The 19,321-nt window shown below is 40.8% G+C and overlaps 1 protein-coding gene across 9 annotated transcripts in view; it reads right to left on the bottom strand.

The window, feature by feature from the left end:
- The window catches only part of foxp1b (forkhead box P1b), a 234,376-nt gene that overhangs the window by 11,646 nt on the left and 203,409 nt on the right, over positions 1-19,321 (bottom strand). For 5 of the 9 annotated variants that reach the window (XM_079841218.1, XM_079841220.1, XM_079841219.1 and 2 more), the window contains 6 exons: positions 17,116-17,308; positions 11,408-11,515; positions 6,137-6,224; positions 4,779-4,862; positions 965-1,169; positions 352-428 (listed from right to left, as the gene is read on the bottom strand). In XM_079841218.1, the coding sequence (XP_079697344.1) occupies positions 352-428; positions 965-1,169; positions 4,779-4,862; positions 6,137-6,224; positions 11,408-11,515; positions 17,116-17,308 (755 nt within the window). Of the gene's footprint in view, positions 1-351; positions 429-907; positions 1,170-4,778; positions 4,863-6,136; positions 6,225-11,407; positions 11,516-17,115; positions 17,309-19,321 lie in introns of all 9 variants that reach the window. The other 4 variants (XM_079841217.1, XM_079841223.1, XM_079841221.1 and 1 more) reach the window with 1 other exon arrangement.

The following is a 19,321-nucleotide window of genomic DNA, read 5'->3' as shown; positions in this document are numbered from 1 at the left end:
ATAATTGACTGGGCATCTCAAAGACGCCCCGTTCCTACTGTTGTGTGAAATGAATTCCGTAATAATCACATTGGCTGTAATACTTAATCAAAAGCAATTGTTATATATGGGCTTTTTGCCCCTCTATGAACAGCAAGTGCTCTCACGCTCATTTGCAGATGGCTAATCTTGAGCTCTGCTGTTAAATTGCATCTGAAATTTAACGGCTGCGGCGGTGGGGGTTTAGGGGTTTGTCTTTAAAGAAGTTTGCAGCGGAGCATGTTAGATGCACGTGAAATCTAAAGTGAAGATGCTCAATTGCAATGCAATAGGTGGGTTAAATACGTCATGTGAAAGTGGCTGCCGTCTTACCTGTCGTATTAACGAAGCATATGTGAAAGGAGGTCGTACTTCAGCATTCATGTAGAACTCTTTGTTCTGGACAATATCTGCACACATAGACCAGACAGAAAAAATATGAAACTAAAGAAAACCTGGGCACACTTTAGATAACAATAAATTGTAACTTCTGACAGTGTATAGGGTATAGTTGTTCACACAATTTTTCATGTAAGAAGTATTCAAGAGAAGGCAAATTGCATTCAAAAATCGTATTTTCATTACCATGATACAAAAAAAAAAAAAAGTAAGTAAGTAAATAAATACAGTAATGCTATTTAAAAGTTTATAGTATTTATACATCACGGTAGTATTAAAAATAGCAGTAAAATAGAATAATACAAAATCTAATGAGAATCAACACAGAGAATAATTACAATTCCTAAAAAAAATACAGAAATTAGATTTTGTTTAATTTGTGCTGAAAATGTGTTAGAATGCAAAGAAATATCAAATGAGCATCTTTTTCTTTATGCAAAACATAATTTCACATCATTCGAATTTGGGGGGAAATGTAACACCCACTGACCCCAATGATTCAATGTATTGTTGGTCACAAGGAAGCTTCCGAGCAGTCTGTCCGTACCTGGAGATATGGGCATGTTGTACTTGTCTGAGTAGCGTCTGCGCATGGGGCCGACACTGTGCAGGCTGGTGGGGGTGATAACGGAGTGGGTTTGCGAGAGCGGCGTGAGGGGGGCAGTCGGGGTGGTGGGTGTCCGGGGTAAGCTGAGGGGCGGCGAGGCCTCGGGAGCCGTCTTGGACAAAGTTACATTGGAGACCAGATTCAGCTGAAAAGCACAGAGCATTGTTAGTCACCACTGATGCCTGCGGATGCTAATTGTTAACACACCATCCAATCAATCTCTGCGCCGCAGAGGAGCATGTTGGTTTGTAAATATTTGTAAACACTGTGCTTTCGCTTTCTGCGTCCATCATTCTGAGAGCAAATAGCGTACATCCCCCTGGTCGCCTCTTTGTTTGGTCTGCTGGCGTGCTCCCAGAATGCCTAGCTCGCTCTCTTTGCTCTCAGGCGGCAGTAGCAGTCTCGCTGGCTGATGGAATGAGTTTCTCACCGAGCCCTAAGAGGCTCCTAATAAGCCGCAGACAGAGAGAGGTCAATCTACACTAATTACAGGCTCAAATTGTATTGTAAGGACCCCAATTAGTGGCTACTTACAGGGGTGATGCTACGATTAAACGTCACATCTGAATGACCCTCATCATCCCGATGGTTTGGCGTAAGATGGTTCTTATGGAGAAATAGTTTCAAGAGAAATACTTTCTTCCTCCCTTATCAAGTGGCACGATGTGGGGGTCTAGTAATAATGGCTATAAGGTAAACTAATTAACCAGAGGGTTCGTAAAGGTGCAGTCTCGCTTCCAACAGCTGCATTGAGTCGTCAGTGTCAGATTTCCTCTTCTATTGGAGTGGAAAACGTGAGTCTGACCCGATACTCCTGCTATTAATTTGCAGGCGATGGGGAAAAAAGCTAATGACACATATACATATTTCCCGACCAAATTGTTCTAATTGCTAATTTGCCAAAGGAGGCCTTGTTACCAAATTAAACATGACTTCACTGGGAGGGTGGAGAAGCGACGAATGCATGGACAAGCAGAGAGGGGCAAAGAAAAAAAAACAACGAGAGGGCACGCGGAGGTGGGTTTGTCGTCGCGCGCCACAATCGCCTACAGATTGGGTGAGCAAATTAATGAAATGTCAAGGCTGTCAATTGCTTTGGAGGTATCAGATGTCTAATTTTGCTCTATAATGGCAGCGCTGACAGTGCAGACGGCAGCGAGGCGAGTGAAAACCAACAGACAGTGTTTAACATCTAACCCCCCGCCACGCGGATACAACGCAGGCCACGCAATTACCACACACCCTATTAACGGTCATTACCATACAGATGCTCTGTTTGATAGACAGGTACATAATAAAGAAATCTGAGGGATGACAGAAGCTTCATCCTTGACATGTCATTGTCTTCATGCCTATCTAACCCCTTTTTTGTTGTTAATTGGTTTCTCTCTGTGCTAAAATCACATTAGAAAACCGATAGTTCTGGTCTTAGATGCTGATTGGTCAATAACGTGATCCAGACATGGTAAAATGCACCATATAGTACCAGTTGATTTGCATATAGTACCATGATTCCTATATAACTGCACTGCCTTGGTCAGGGATTCTATTATGTGTTTTATTGATAAATACACATAATATTTTTTTAAATATTTTTATTTAGGACGGCATAGGAGTTTGCAGGGTTATCATTATTAACTAAAACCATTAAAAAAAATAACATTTTCATTACCTAAAAAATAAAACCATAAGAAAAAAAAGTCTGAATCTGAAATAAAACTACTAAAATTAAATAAACACAAGAAAAAAAATATAAAAATGACAAACACAAAATTACTAAAACTTCAACTAAACTGTAAAATGAAAACAGAAAATATAAAAATTTGATCTAATACAAATATTAACAAAAACTGTAATAGTATATTATTGATACTAAAATAACACTGGTTGTTTGTCATTAACTTTTAACTTTTCTTGTTAAACGTAACACACACGTTACGTTTAACAAGAAAAGTTAAAAGTCAATGACAAACAATGTGTGTGTGCGTGCGTGTACACACACACACACACACACACACACACACACACACACACACACACACACACACACACACACACACACACACACACACACACACACACACACACACACACACACACACACACACACACACACACACACACACACACACACACACACACACACACACAGTAAGGACAATAGTTAAAACCTAAGCCTAGAGCATATAAGACCTATCAGGCCTTCCCTAAAAGGATAAAATGACAAAATAGGGGGACTAAGAGAAGGGTCTGAGTTTGGGCCAGAGGTTTTGAATAGTGTGGACTTATTCAACCTCTGTGCACATCCGCTAGCTTTGTTACCTATATTCCTCATCCACAGCGAGTAGCCTCTACAATAGGCCAGACAGGCGAGTAATGGCCCTCCTTTTGTTTTTCCCGTACCATTTGGGTGCTCTCCAATATGCCCGCAAAATGAGACTTCAGAATGAAAATAATTAAATGGTAATTGGTGATCTAATTATACTGGCTTTGACTTGCCAAGCTGCCATGGAAAACAGAAGACAAGCTACTAAAAAAAAGCTAAACAAACAAAAAAATCTGCTGTTTAATTATGGACAATGAAAAGGTCAGAGCACTGACGAGAACGCTTAGTGACACCTTCCTTCGTAAACTCGTGCAAGCACACGTGCACACACAAACACTGTGTGTGCACAAACAACTGTAGCCTGAGGCAAAATATCTCTTAAAATGAGCTGTTGATAAATATGAATGTTATTGGGGCAAGATTAATGAGCGGTATATCAGACTGCAAAAAACATCTCATTTGTTCATGAGTAAAATCGTGACTCTAAAACTAAAGACACATTCCAAAATGAGCCAAGCGAATTTGAAATAAATGTCAAGGCTTTTATCACAACAATGCTGTTGAGTTAAATGTCACCAAATGGAAGCTCTGTCTTCAAGTAGTGGTACAATTAAATAACGGCTTCTGAGCATCAAGCATACAGTACACACAAACAATAATAGCAGCTCATAATAAAGTAGTTTATTAATAAGGGACCTCCTCTCCACTACAAGCTGCTGCCCCTCAATCCCTTGGGGAGAGATGGCCGGCTAACAACACTATCAATATCTGAGACCGATTTTTACACACAGGCATCGCCGTGTCAGACACCTCTGTACAAATGCTAATCCAAACAATCAGCGTGTGACAGAGGCAAAGCTCCACTGAATGAACTATTGTCACCCGCCGTCCCAGGACACTATCTCTGGGCTCCTGAGCACCACGGGGCCCCTGAGCAGTAAATAAATGTTCAGCGTGCTTAGCAAACTGAAGAGAGTAGAGAGTGGGACTGATCAATGATCAATTTGAATTTTTGTAATAGCTTGTGAACCCTTGTTTACCATGATTTATTGTAAAATAGTTTATCAGGAATATGTTTTAACTGTGAACAGCTGTAACCAAAAAAAGTAAAAATGTGGTGCATCCCAATTTAAAAACTACTTTCATACTTTACCCTACATATATAAAGTATGTAATTATTAGGACTAACAAATAACATCAGCATTTTTCATTTAAAAAGTGCGTAATGAATAAACTTGAAAAAGTGCTGTTTTTCACATCCCTTGCCAAATGTTTTTTAACAAGAAAAGTAAAAAGTGAAACTGTAAACAGTCCCTGAGAAAGTATATAATCTATGCACATCATCACACGATCAGCTGGTGTGCACAAATTCTCATCTCACATGCTATTTAGGATGTATACTATGCAAATTGGGACGTGAGTACTCACTGGCTGTGGGGTGGGTTTGGGCTCTGTAGACTTCACATGAAGATGAGTCATCATGGCTTGGAGACGCTCTTTGTCTTTCGCTAACTGTAATTAGAAAAAGAGACATCAAAATTATAATACAAATGAGAAAAGATTAAATTTTTTACATGCAGTTTAGTGCAATATTTTCTCAGCTATCAGTAGAACAAATAACTGACATGTGTATGCTTATTCGTGACATACATGCACTCAGAATGTGCCTGTGACCTTTACACTTGATCCAGAGACACAACCCTAAGGGTTTATTAGCACACACACTCTAGCCTTCAGTCATGGTTACTTCAGCCAAAGTAAATCCACACTAAACATTACAGGACCTCCATGTCCTCCACATACTGCATTGTTAGTCACTCTAAGTAGATCATAGAAACCTTTGACACCACTGGCCTTGGTATCTATGATCTACTTAGACCTGCTTTTGAGGAACACAGCCCAGTTCTGCTCCCCTCAGTTGCTACTGTACTTCTTCTGGATCTATACTGTATGTGTGGTCCTTTAAATCTCTTTCTCTCTGTAGTAAAGTTTAGAGAAAAGTTTAAAGATTTTATCGGCATCATGACAAATCCTCGCATAAAAACCTAATTTTATTTCAAGCATTTGAATGGAGTATAAATGGCTAATATATGGACAGATGAGCATGTAGATAGAGAATGATCACTGCACTTTGATGCCTGGGGTGAATGTTTCCAGCATGCATAAAGGTCCTCTAATTAAAATACGTTGTATACGCTAAGAAATTAAAATATTGAGCTGAAATTGCCCGCATGAGCACAACAGTTCAATGTGTTAATCTGACTGAGTCCAAGAGTGAATCTGTCCTGCTTCTCCTCTTAAAACCAAAACTCTACATCCTTTACCATATATCCCCAGCTCTATGATGCCATTCTGTGAGTATTTGTCACGGTTAATGCGTATTAACAAGCAATGCAATACAATAAACGAGTCAATGAATTCATTCAAATGACTGGTAGCGCACCCGCCATTGTTGGTGCGCCTTGGTTTTTTCACAAAGTGTTTTATTGTGGTGCCAAATAGTTAAAAGTCATAAACGACTTTAAAACCCAGTAAAATTGGAAATGTAATTATCTTGTGGAGTTAGCCCCAGGGCACTCCATATATCTTTGCCTGGCTGTCATGCGAACATAACACATTTTTAATGACTGGTTACTCACAAATGTACAAAATAATTTCATTTTATCCCTCCCTCTTCTATCTCTGAGCTGCTACTTGAGCGAAAACGAGCGAGAGAGAGAGAGAGAGAGAGAGAAAGACAAGAATAAAAGTTTCGATGAAGCCAGAAAAGAGAAATGAGATGATACCTGCAGTTCCAGCTGTTGAACTACTTGCATCTGTACCCTGCACTGCGCCGTGCTCCTGTCATCCAAGGCATGTTCATTATTCAGATGTCTATAGAGAGAGAGAGAGAGAGCAGCCTTCATTTTAGTACCATATTTTACAGCCATCTATTAAACATTTGATAAAACTTTCATGGTAAAATATTGAATTACATTATCTGCACATTCTGCAGGGCAGTCATTTATTTCTCCATATTGGAAAAGTGAAAATGGCCTGAGATGCGCGCATACTAAAATGATAAAAAAAAGTAAATAAAGCCAATGTCCACACATCCACAAATATCAAATTCCCCAAACACAAATGAAGAGTGTTCTAACAAGATCTCTGCATTACCGGAAATAGAAGTGCTCTTTACACGCCTCATGCATAATTCACGAAGTGGCCGTTTCCATGCAAACCTCCAGAAACGAAGTTGAGCGGACGGGAAAAGTGCCTCGCCAAAACGCGATATTATAAATCGTCCGACGTGCACTTCGCAACCCTCCCAGCTTTTAAAATTAAATGGATTCCTCTTATTTTTGGTGCCTTCTGCAGTTAATTATGTCATCTAGATTAAGAGAACTCAAATGAAGCCAGGAGGAAAAAGGCAAAGGACAACAAGGAGAAAAGAGATGGAATCTGTCATAAACTTGAATTATGAATATAATTATGCATGATTATTTTATACCGCCAAGACCTTTTTTTCTCCCCCGCACGTTTATAACTAATCTAAATAAGTAGCTGGCCTCGGCAAAGCGGGCCAAGCTTTCCTTTTTTTTTTACCTCTCCTTTTTTTTGTGGTGATTTATATAAAATGGTGGAGATAAGACTCACGACTGAAGGAAATATGATTGGAGGATTTTTATCAGCCCTCGCATGAATTATGGTTTGAAAATGCTTATGCAGGGGCATTTCATTAATCATTTAATCATAATCCGTGCAGGATGTTTGAACTGATTTCACAAATACCCTTTCATTTCACTACTTCATTATGCCCACTAATGGATCCAATATATTATATATATCATAAATTATATCGCATCTTCGCTGACCATGTAGGTCACTGTCACGAGGCAGAGGCTGGTGGAACGGAACAGTAGCATTTTTCCACGTGCTCTTCTTCCCAAATGTACGTTTACAGTCTTCCGCCGCAAATCAAAATGCCGTGCCCAGACCTGAGCAGGGGCCGAGACAAGGGGAGCCAGAGCTGATGTTGATGGCGTAATAAATTTGGCGAGGTGGCGTGACATGATGGCAGCGGCGCCATTATTAAGAATAAAGACAACATGTGAGCACGGCTGAAGATACATGTGGGGGAAAACACACTCGAGACAACACTCGTGACCGAGAGCGGCTTTGACTTCGGAAGTGGAGCACTCAACCTTGAAAGGGAAACGAGCGTCAAAACGGACTCTGTTTTCCTTCAGAATGAGCACATAAATACCACGCGTCTTTTTGAACGTTGACACCACGTGAAAGATATTCTGAATAGACCATTTCATAAAAATAACACGAGGATTAGGGACGGCGTGTGTTTTAATGTGGCCATGATAAATCCACACCTTGTTTAAAACTATATTATGTCTGTTCTGGCTTCCAACATTAATCAACTGAAAACAAGCCGCTTTTGAAGTCAGGGAAGGTTGAAGAGGGATCATGTAAACATTTCAAAACAACCACCCAGTTTTCATTTGCGGAGAGATAAAATAGGTGCAGGGCGTCTCGCATTTTCAATGAACATGGCTGGACGTGACATGCTTTGGAATTCGTAGTTCGCATCACCCGGCGAGCCCCCGCTACCTCTTTTCATCCTTTGTTACAGTGGACGTTTCTCTTTTTTCCCCCCGTCCTCTCCTCCGTTCCGTCTAATGACATGTAGAGTCACAGTGCATAATTAATAGGAAATGAAATATTCAAATGGCCCTTAATGCAGCCTCTCGGAAGAGTGTCTGGACAAGAGGAGCTCCGGAGAACGGCAGAATTGACATCGGGAAAGACTATGAGCGCTGGCATGTGTCACTTTCTGGACTTCAAAGGAAGGCTGTTTAAAAGCTTTCTGGCAGGATGACAGCTCCTAATGTAAATGGCCACAATAAAACAAGTTAAATAGACATTACTTAAACAGTCAGCATTTTACATATCACTGAAGCTAGCTGCCCAGGTTTTAATGATGCTCTAGGAAGCTGACGCCCAGAAAGGTCTTTCTGCTATTACGAACTATTGTTTATTCCCAAGCACACGCAGCTGTTTCAATAGCTAAACATCCGTCTGTTTTTCCTTGTCTTCTTGCTTTACGTAAAAGAATTACGCTTATCTACTGATTTTATTTACTCATACTGCTTGTCTTTGATGGGCAAACAGTCTTTCCAGGATGGAAAATACAAAGTGTTTGCGATAGGTAGATGGGAAATACAATGTGTTTGCGATAGGTAACCGTAAGCAGAAACCAGTTCTAAGACTAATACTCAACAAACTGTATTCAAATCAAAAAAAGATAAATATAATGACACCGAAACTCACACATATTGAGTTTGACCTTTCAAATATCCCTGGTCATAAAAGAGTCTAAGCTGTTATATAGACCTTTGCCCCGCCCTTCCCGTTCTGCTGGAAACACACACACACACACCGCTACTTGTTTTTTAAATGTTGTATGCACTGGAATTGTTATCTTCCAGCACGACTGGGTATGAGATGTTTTCCTTTAAAGACACAATAAATATCCATATGGTTTAAAACAACACTGCCGCACGTCATCGTTTGTTGTTGTTGGCTCGGCTGGCGGAGATCCGTGTGACGTTAGCGCGCATCTCTCACTTTTCCTCGCCACTTCGCCCCGGGCGCCCGTCTCTAGCTACCCAGAAAACTCTTATCATCCAGCTAATTTACTCCCTGATTTCTGTTTATGGTTCTTCAGGCCTGTCGGGTGGAGGATGTACATGTGGGAATGTTTAGCGCATGGACGGTTAACACCTTCGGTGTGCCAGCTGAACTCTCACCCAACCTCGCTTTTTACAAAGGCGGCTTTGTAGAGCGTCTCCAAATGTTTTCTCAGCATGTTCCAAGCAGTTTAGGGCAGGCAAGAAAAGTAAACAAGATGTTGCCGTGATAAAAACACTTGTGTAAACATCGCAGAGTGTACTTAAAGAGAGCACTTCTCTCTCTCCGGCTCACTCTCTTTCAGCTCTGAAATGCTAATTTCTCTTATTTCAATAAGCAAATGGTGAATCATGGGTTTGGCCAACAGAAAAAAGGCAACGACGTGAACCACAATCCAAAAACATATCAGATCTGTGGTTTAGCAAACTTTCTTTTTAAGCTCTTGGCGGACAGCGCAAATGCACTTTTTCCACATTTTTCTCCACAGGTAAACACAGATTCGAGATAGATTATGTTCCTATCTGTAAAAGAGCCTGGGTCAGCTTTAAACATGCCCTCAAATAAACTGGCACCAGGAGCCTGCTGTTTGAAACACAAGCTACGACCCTAAAAGAAGCAGAAGTGGAAAATAATTCAAAAAAAAAAAAAGGGGTAGGAGTGCAGCTGTGGTTCTGCTTACCACTCGTTTTTCTCCTTGGCTTGTGGGTCTTTGAGCCGGGCTTGTTTTAGTTTGAAGCCGGGATAATGGAACAGTGTCATATCTTGTTTAGAGTGGGACTAATCCAGCCTGACACACACTCACTGATCTGCTGCCACAGTTGCACATGTTCTCATCATCTCATCACAAACACACACATAAGGGAGATTACGTGAGACCAGGTCTTCCTCAGAGAAGGGATCAGGGTGAACGCTGTGTAAACTGTCCACCTTTAGCCTGATATTTGGTTTAGGTGTTATTTAGGGAGCGTGCCGCTGTGTGATGGCCAGTATAGACTGGACTTTAACAGCATGGACGGGTCAGGCTTGATTCAGTCGAGTTAATACATAGTGGGCAGGTGAACAGACACTGGTTGCAGGTAAAACCAACGCAACAGTCAGAGCTGTGGTGCAGGGGTAAGTGATCGATTGTGGAAATGTCACAAAAATATCAGGTAATTGTATTACATTTTTTTTAACTGAAGCTTTCATAGTAGTCACAAACTAGATTTTTACATTTTCGAAAGAAAATGTGAGTGGTACAGCTCAACGCCTAAATGTCAATGTGTTGTGGAGGGTTGTCAGGTTGTCACTAAGAGGTTGCTAAAGTGTTCTAAGCACTTGTTAGCTTGTTTTGAGCAGTTGTTGGATGGATGCTTATTGGACAATTTTCACAACTTATTAAAAATCCCTAAGTATGAGGTATATAAAAAAACGAGCACCAATCATATGTTTCTAAAAACAATAAGATAGAGATCTCCTACTTGTCTGTAAAAAGGCAGACAAGGGCAAACCCTCTGTACTCTCAGAATGTGGGCCACCGTAGATAAACATCCCCTCGTGTTTGTTTTGGGACAAAGTGTCAGTAATCACCATGGGGACTGCAGTTATCACAGGCAGCACTGAACCCTGAGGAAAACCACACCACAGAGAGCAGGCAAAAACCAGCACACCACACACCCACGTCAAGAACCCAGCCCACACACAGAGAGGAAAAAAAAACAAAAATCAAATGAAGAGAAAGATCAGGAGGAAAGGGATTGAGCATACTGTGATGGGACACTGGGTTTGACCAGGTTGATCTAGATAGAACATGTGAAAATGTTATAGTTTAAAAGGAATGCGTACAGGATTTCTTTTGAAATTTGGTATGGATTTATGATTTAGAAATAATCCCAATATTGAATAGGATTCCAACATAACAAAACGATCTTTTAGAAAACAATCCTCAAGAATCCTAACGGGATCAAATAAGAATTCTCTAAGAATCAAATAACATCCAACTGGATAATTCAAAATTCCTACAGGAGGTTTTGAATTGTATTGGTTCTTAGTCCCATTGACCTGGGAATTTAATCCTGCCTGTATTCATAAATGGGAACTGTATGTTCTAAGAGATTCAGTTTTAGTTTTGGAATCCTATATGGGAAAAACTTTCATTAGCATCCTTTAGGATTGGTTCCAAATCATTATTCCATGCCCAATTACAAAGTAATTCCAATTGGAATTCTGTATACATTCCATTTTTTAATCCCAGGTGGTGTGTGTGTGTGTGTGTGTGTGTCTGTGCGTGTGTGTGTGTGTGTGTGTGTGTGTGTGTGTGTGTGTGTGTGTGTGTGTGTGTGTGTGTGTGTGTGTGTGTGTGTGTGTGTGTGTGTGTGTGTGTGAGAGATACTTACTTCAGGAACGAATGAAAGTCATCAAACACAGCTTCACATCCTGGCCATTTACAGACGCCGTGACCATAGAGAGGGTGAGTATGAGGAGAATGATCATCCAACGCTGATCTATAAGAAGAAAAGACACATTACTGTGATATCAAGGTTGCAAATATTTGATACACACACGCATATTCACAGATCATTGGACTTTTATGAAAGAGGCTAAAGAGTAATTAATCTCCATAATACTACTTGATGTAATATTAATGGCCTATCCACTAAAATATGACAACTAATAAAGAAACCTTCCCCTTCAGCACAAAAAACCATTGCAGCGTGTTTGTTGTTTTATTGACACAGCACTGACTGTCACATGACCACTAACTTCTACAGGAAGTGTGTGATTTCTGCTTGTCAGCCTATCACAGCCCAGTGCTGGCCAATCAATAGCCAATTATGGGTCTCCTCTGATGCGCATGGAGGGATGCTTTGATCAGGGCAGCACGAGGCTCCGAGAGACAGCATGTCCTTTAGCCCTGACCACTGAACCGTGGCCCCTGCCATCCACCTGGAGCAACAAGTGTTTCCCACAACAGGAAGCTCACAAATCCATCTGGATTGCTCCCACCAAGCACAAACAGTAAACACACCCCACCTGTTATCAATTTATCCGCTTGCACAGGGTCATCAACAGCTCAGTACAGCACACTTTCATATGAACTACACCGCAGGCACTACAGAGCTTTGCAGTGAAGATTTCAACAGTGCTGTTTTATCTGCAGAAGGGAATGTAGTGGCGTATGATGAATTTAAAAATATAGCTGAACTGAACATAACATCAAGTCTAGACCTTATCGAACACTAAACCGTCATTAATCTGCAATCATCAACATTTCATAACACTGGAAAACTGCCTGAATTTATGAAAACGTATTAACTATTAACACACAAAAAAAGGGGTTTGTCAGTGAAAGACAAAACATGCATGAACATATTAAGGCTGCTTTTCTATTTATGCCTTAATATGTAATTTTTTATAAAAATGTACGTCAAGTCATTTTAAACAAGAAATGTGCCATGCCACATCTTAAAGTATAAATTCCAAGACGACATTGGCTGTAACATTATTAATAAGAGTGGAGTTGTGAAATGCTTAAGGACTTGTGATTCAGGAAACAAAGCTCATTTTAAACAATGGATGACTAAACGGTTTTAAACAACAACTCAGAGGAAGACTGACAGACTACAGGGGTGTTCTTTTTGTCCTGACCCCATTCATTCTGTACAAAAAAAAAACAATAAAGACAAAGAGTCAAAGCTTGTCAGTGATCTTGTCTGTCTGTTGAAGTGTGTGGTAACTTCTCTGGTTCTTAGTTTTTTTTTAAAGAGTAAGACAACCACAAGACCGACAGACTTGAATTTAAACAAATTTTCTTGTAAGAAGCAAAAAGGTGACATCTTGCATTCAAGGTGAAGTAAAAAAATGGCAATAAATTATATATATATATATATATATATATATATATATATATATATATATATATATATATATATATATAAACAGCACATCAAAATCCCTACTACATGTGCATTTATATCCTCGGTCGGCTCTCATAGCAAAAGCCTAAATGCTTTCCTGTGAGGCACCACGGCTCTGTCATATCATCTTTCATTACATTATGGTTTAGGATCGTATTATCACGCACCGAGCACCTAAGTATCATCGCTGCCGACCTAACGAAGAAGAGAGGTCTGACGTCTGGAGAGCTCAGACAGGAACTGAGCACTTTGTCACAACACTATTACTCTCCCTCACGTCTTCATGTGGGGAGAAATCATCAAAGACACACTCCTCCTCGAAGTCTACTGGCAAATCCCCAGACCCCCGACTCAATCCTTTAGAGTATGCCCAACCACACGGCCCCCTCCCAACCCCCCCAAAATGTTTTAATTATCATTTGCAGAGTTGAAGATCAATTAAAAGGGAGGTTAAGGGGCTCGTTTAGGGGGGCAAATCTGATTATTTATCTCTTTAAAACAAATTGTCTGGGTTTTAATCCCCCTGAGCGTAGCATTCCTAAAGGATTCTGGGAGGAGAATGAAGTGAGGTGACTCGAACTGGTTGACAGAAAACGAGCTGAAATGGAAGGCGTCTCTATTTTTATTTTTATTTTATCAAAATAACATTTCCCCCCCATATTTTTTAGACCCTGACCCAGAATAAAATAAATTAGGTATGTGCCTGTTCGCCTTTGGTCAGATAGCTGACACCTCGTCACCTTAGAAAGGTTCACTCAGGTCCATGAGTGTTTTTTGTCCCTTATCTGAGCACCGACGGGTCGGGTGGACTGACATGTTGAAGGCTTTTATCATATTTGGGTGTGCATGCGGTGGTTGTCTCTGTGCAGGCACCAGTGGGAGCCGATGGAGGCTGCTAAAAGCAGGGTAGCATCGCGTCTAAACATGTACGAAGTGATTGAGTTTCTCTCTCCTTCCTTTAAGACGGAAGTGAAAAGACAGTGAATGATGCCGCTGGATGCACTTAAGGTTTTAGTTGCAGGCGTCGCAGCGACTGGCCAGATTTTATATGACACATGAAACGGCCTGTGCGGTGCTTAAGACCCCGGCGGTAAACCAATCTGAGAGAGCTAGGGCTGAGCAAGTCCATCAGCGCACAGCCGCCCGCCTGTTTCACGACAAGAGGGACTTGGGAAAACCACATCAATTAAAAGTTCATTAACGTTCGTGTGCGAGGATGAGTCCACATTTCATTTCTCCCACTCAGAACCCTGGATTTTGAGCAATTGGAACTCCTGCGGATTAAAACTGGTAGAAATCCGTGTTGTGTTTTCTTGGAGGCCCATAGGGTGTAGTGATGAAGCACGTTTACTAATAAAACCACAAGGATATTAATGCTACAAGGAAAATTATCAAAGCGCTAAGTTATTAGCACTGTCTCTCTAATGTGCCTTTGCATTTGAATAGTAATGATTTGGAAGCATTTCTAGCACTAATTCTTCAGCTAACGGAGGGAAGAGAGAGGGCTGATCACCTGCTCCCTTTTCCTGACAGACCTGAGATACTCAGTCTACAAAACGCCTTCTTCACGGCATGGGTGCTAAACTGCTGTTGACATCTTCTTTAATCTCTGACACTGAACGAGAGGCAGGGAGAGAGAAGCAGTGAGCTTTCCAACACGTCTTTTTGAGTGTTTCAAGCCTGCTATGGCACGGAAAGGGTTGTGGTGTTGTGATAGAGGACTGGATGTTTGTGCACTTTGAAGAAAAAGGGTGATAGGCTGTTACTCTTGGGGAGAGAGGGAGGAAAAGAGCAACTCAAATAGAAGAAGTGAGCATACGAGTCAGTTTCTCGGTTTCAAAACCTAGTGAGCTGCCTACCTAGACCATAATTGGGTGATTATTCAATTAGGGGAACCTTTCTGTCCACTTGTATGATTTTTAAAGCAAAAACAAAACAACAATCATTCTGGTTTTAAAGAGTAGATTCTCAGAGCTTTAAACCTTTTACTGTCTCTTCAATGACATTTTCCGCTCAATTAAAAACATGTTGGAATATTTGCCAGAATTTCCCAATTTTGAGCTTTTAAAGAAGTTCCTTTTTTCCTTTTTTATATAAAAAATTTATATTTCATATAAAATAATGCAATTAAGGCAGCATTATATGTATCATTCTTGGAGAAGACAATGCCAGAATGCACTGCATCCAACTTTGCAAGAGAGAAGCCTTCTTTATAAATGCTTATATTTCATTAATATCTATTAAAAATTATTCAATGTAAATCGGTCAATATTGTGTGTGTGATTTCTACGTGTGTGCATTGTGTCATTAGCTTAGCAACATGCTAACGTAAAAACAAGAGTGAGTCGAGCCTTTTATTTGTTTCGCACAAACTAATGAACGAGAGAAAAAGAGAAAGAAAGAAAAGAAAGAGCAGCTTGTATGAGCCCCACGGCATCAGTGACATCATGGGTAGTTTAAATAACCCTGACATGCCATTCTGCTCTACACTGGTAGAAAAGCAGATATACATGTACATGAACTCCCCCTTTACCTTCGGCTAGAGCTTGTTTTGCAGCACTAAATGTGTTTTCATTCGCATTGCTTTCATAACGACACGTTGGTTTTGATCAGCCAAATCTGAGTCAGATGTGAAAAGAGAGAGAGAGAGACAAATAAATGAGCTCACAGTGCCTGGAGGCTTCTCACCAGCGGTTCAAAGATCAGGCCTGAGCACATGAAAACAAGCAAATGTGTTATAAACCAAATTAATCTCTTCCTTAAAGACACAGTGATGCAATGCTTCCTCCAAATAAATCTCTAAGTGTCAGGGCTTTAGCGAAGTTGTGCTGTGTTGTGCAACTGTTACTGTATTCAATTAACTGCTCTTTATTTGCCACACAAAATGAATTGATTCGGCAAAAGATGAATCGTACTTGATCACAAATCGATACAAGATATTTACAATATAATTCTATAATTTAGGATATAAGAAGCAGAATGAAAATGGTAAAAAAAAAGTTAAAGTAAAGTAAAACATCCCTAGCCTTGCTGCGATAGTCGGTGTTGCCGGTGTTCAGGCGAAACACTGATTACATCACTTTTTATAGTAATAAAATAATTTCGTTCAGTTAGAGAACAGACACTACAATTAAATACTGAACGTGTCTGCTCAATACAGTGTGAGCCGAACGAGTCCCAGCACAAACGCAGCAGGAGTCAGATTTCATTAATCACGAGAGCGAAGAGCTGAATGACAAGATGATTGTGAAGATTTGGTTTCGAAGTAAAATGAAAAAGCGCCTATTTAAGTGAGTTTGTCATTGAACTGTTTGTTGTTGTGTTTTTCATTAAGAATCATAGGCTAATGAACCCACAATTCAAGCAACCCACCCCGGAATTACAGCTAATTCTAAACCGAAAGTAAAATGGGCACGGCCGCACTGTCATTCACGGTGCGTGTCCACTGGCGCATTTTCAGTTCATTCCTATGGAAGTTAAGCTTCCATAGTCATTCACGGTGCGTGTCCACTGGCGCATTTTCAGTTCATTCCTATGGAAGCTTAACTTCCATAGGAATTCATTGAAAACACTTGCTTAGCTCCGCTCCGTTATGAATGCCCGAGCGGCCGTGCACATTTTACTTTCGGTTTAGAATTAAAAGCCCCTGCCAGTGATACCGGTATTACCGGTGTTGTCACACGTCTATTAACCGGTGGGAAAATTTCCTCACCGTCACATCCCTACCTTGAACATAATTTGAAGTGCAATAGCCATAAATCGTGCCTTTTGTAATGCTGTAATAATTAAAAAAGAAAGGGAGCGATTTTAATTTCATTACACTAATCTAACCTTTCTAACAGTGCCATTCTCTAAGACCTGTTCATCAGGGAATTCCAGTCAAACACCTGAGCGGACAGGCCCGGTCCTTAAATGAAAATTCCAAGGTACTTAGAAGCAATAAATTCCTATTCATTTGCAGGAAATGCCCTATTGGCACCTGTCCATCAACTTGGCTTCCCTTGCAGAGATTTCCACCTTAAGTAGGAGCACTGTGAAAGCTCGTTTGCTTTACTCAATGATGCCAAGAACTCAATCCAACTGGATATATAGAGCGATTGACAAGAGAGTCTCAAACTGTGCTCAGAAACCAAAGTCTGTGACCAAAATTCTCCCAAACTCTCAGGACAATGGCTGGCCGATCTTACCCCTCTCTCTTGAGCGAGTGGCTGATGTACTGGCCGTTGGTGGATCCATGCTGGTTGTGGTTTTTGAGGGGAACGGGGGAGGGGGACGACAGGTCCAGACCCCGATGACCGTTATTGGTCACGCTGTTCTCCTCCTTCACATGGCTGTTTGTCACCTCCTTCCACAGCTGCTGCAGTTCGGCTGGAATCATGCCTGCCACAAACAAATTGGATAATTAAATCAATTAACAGCTAATCTGGTTCTACTCATGGCATAATTAAATAAAAAACAAGGGCTCAGTAAACAAAAGGGGGCATTAATTATTCCACTACAGGCTGATACGCAGCGCCTGCCCTCTCGCTCTGCCATTCTCTCTCTCTCGCTCGCTCTTTTCCCCCTACGTGCTATGCGAAGCGTGTTTGTGTACAAAAATTCCCTGGCATTCACGCACATTTCATGCTTGAAGTAAATAATTAACATACAGACAAGGCATGAAATCTGAATAATCACCATTATTCCTCTGACAAGGAAGTCAGCCAGCTCTTTCTCACACACACACAAAACAAGACCACAAAAACATCCCTCTCTGAGAGAGAGAGAAAGAACGAACAAGCCCCCAGGGTAATACTCTCGAAAGCATGTTAATGTGCAAAATGCTTAAAGTTTTGCACCGCCTCCAATTGACACAGACGACTTAAACCTCATTTAACAAGTCAAGCACACTGCGGCTCATACGTCCTTTGAAAAAAAGAGAGAAGAAGATAAGTGGGAAGAAAAATGGCTTGAAGACAAGATGTTGCCTCAATTCTGTGACAGACACACAAATACTTGCATGCACACCCACATACGCAAAGTGTTTCATGTAGCTGACTGTACAACTCAATGCTAGCAGGCTGAGAATAAGTTATTCATGATACACATATACAAATACATATTCATTTAACATTGCACACAAACAACCATACAAAACTTTGGCAAGTCTCTTACTTAATTTATGCTTAACAGGTCTGCATTTATTTGATCAAAAATACAGTAAAAATTTAACATTTTTTGCAATTTAAAATAGATTTTCTCATTTAAATTTATTTGAAACTGTAATTTATTCCAGTGATGGGAACGCTGCAATTATAGCAGTCTTCAGTGTCACATCAGTTGTGCTACTTAATATATTTGTGGAAACTGAATAGGCCACGCGAAAGGAACGCTGAATGAATCGCACCCACTGTGACACTTTATAAAATTCTTTGTATGTTGTGTGAAATTAAACGGGAAGGGGCTGTTTTGGGTGGTGGGGGATCAATCGCTTAACATCACAATTAAATCGATTTTGGAAATGAGCGAACGCAAATGGAGAGCAATTTTTGTCTTGGTTATCTTCATTCGTCTCCTTGTTTTCCCTCCTCCCCCCCCTCGCTCTCTCATTCTCTCTCCTTCATAATAATTCTCTTTACAGATACCAGAAGTGGCCTCTTTCAAGCGCTCCAGCGCAATACATTTGTGCAAGAATCGCTTAGTCTTAATTTATTCCTGTTGTGGCAAAATAACGGCGAGGTGAAGATCTCAATACGATCAGCAGAAAATATTTTTAATTTGATAAGCTACTAAAGATTTTAATTATGCCAGTAATGGAGAACAGTAAGCTAATGAGGCGGCTAAGACTCAAGAGAGAGAGACAAAGAGACAGAGCGAGAGAGACTAAAAACTGTGAAATGAGTCTGGTAGGACTGCCATAAATTCGCACAAGATCGTTTGCATATAAAAGAGCCAGCGGAAATTATTGCAGGACGAATCAATAACCTTCCCACGTGCCACGTGGCATCTTTTGCTTCCTTGGGCTTTTTTTTGTGCCATCTTGCAGTGTTGCAACGTCCTCGTGAAACTCTGACGGCGGTGTCCGAATGTATCGACTTGCTTGTTTTTTTTGTCTTTGCTGTTGTCATTGTGAGAGAGGGAAAACTTGTCCGTGTGGATTCAAGAAGGTCACGGCGCTGGTGATTGTTTTTGGGTTTGGACATAGAGGGGAACAATCATTTTCCCCCCACTTGGAGCGCAGTGACAGTGTGCGATGTATTTTTAGCCGACGTGCTTGACAGGGCGGCCCACTCTCCCTCAATTACCCACAAGTCCAGGTGACCCCGACACCACTGTTTACTGAAACGAATCCAAGCCCGGAGGGGGGAGGGGGAGCTGATGAGAGGGCTAACAGAGTGGGACGAAGCTGTCTTG

This window comes from Gobio gobio (assembly GCF_949357685.1).
Source record: "Gobio gobio genome assembly, chromosome: 17".
Taxonomy (NCBI): Eukaryota; Metazoa; Chordata; class Actinopteri; order Cypriniformes; family Gobionidae; genus Gobio; species Gobio gobio.
The sequence above is the reverse complement of the archived record's forward strand: the minus strand, read 5'-3'. Positions and strand labels throughout refer to the sequence as shown.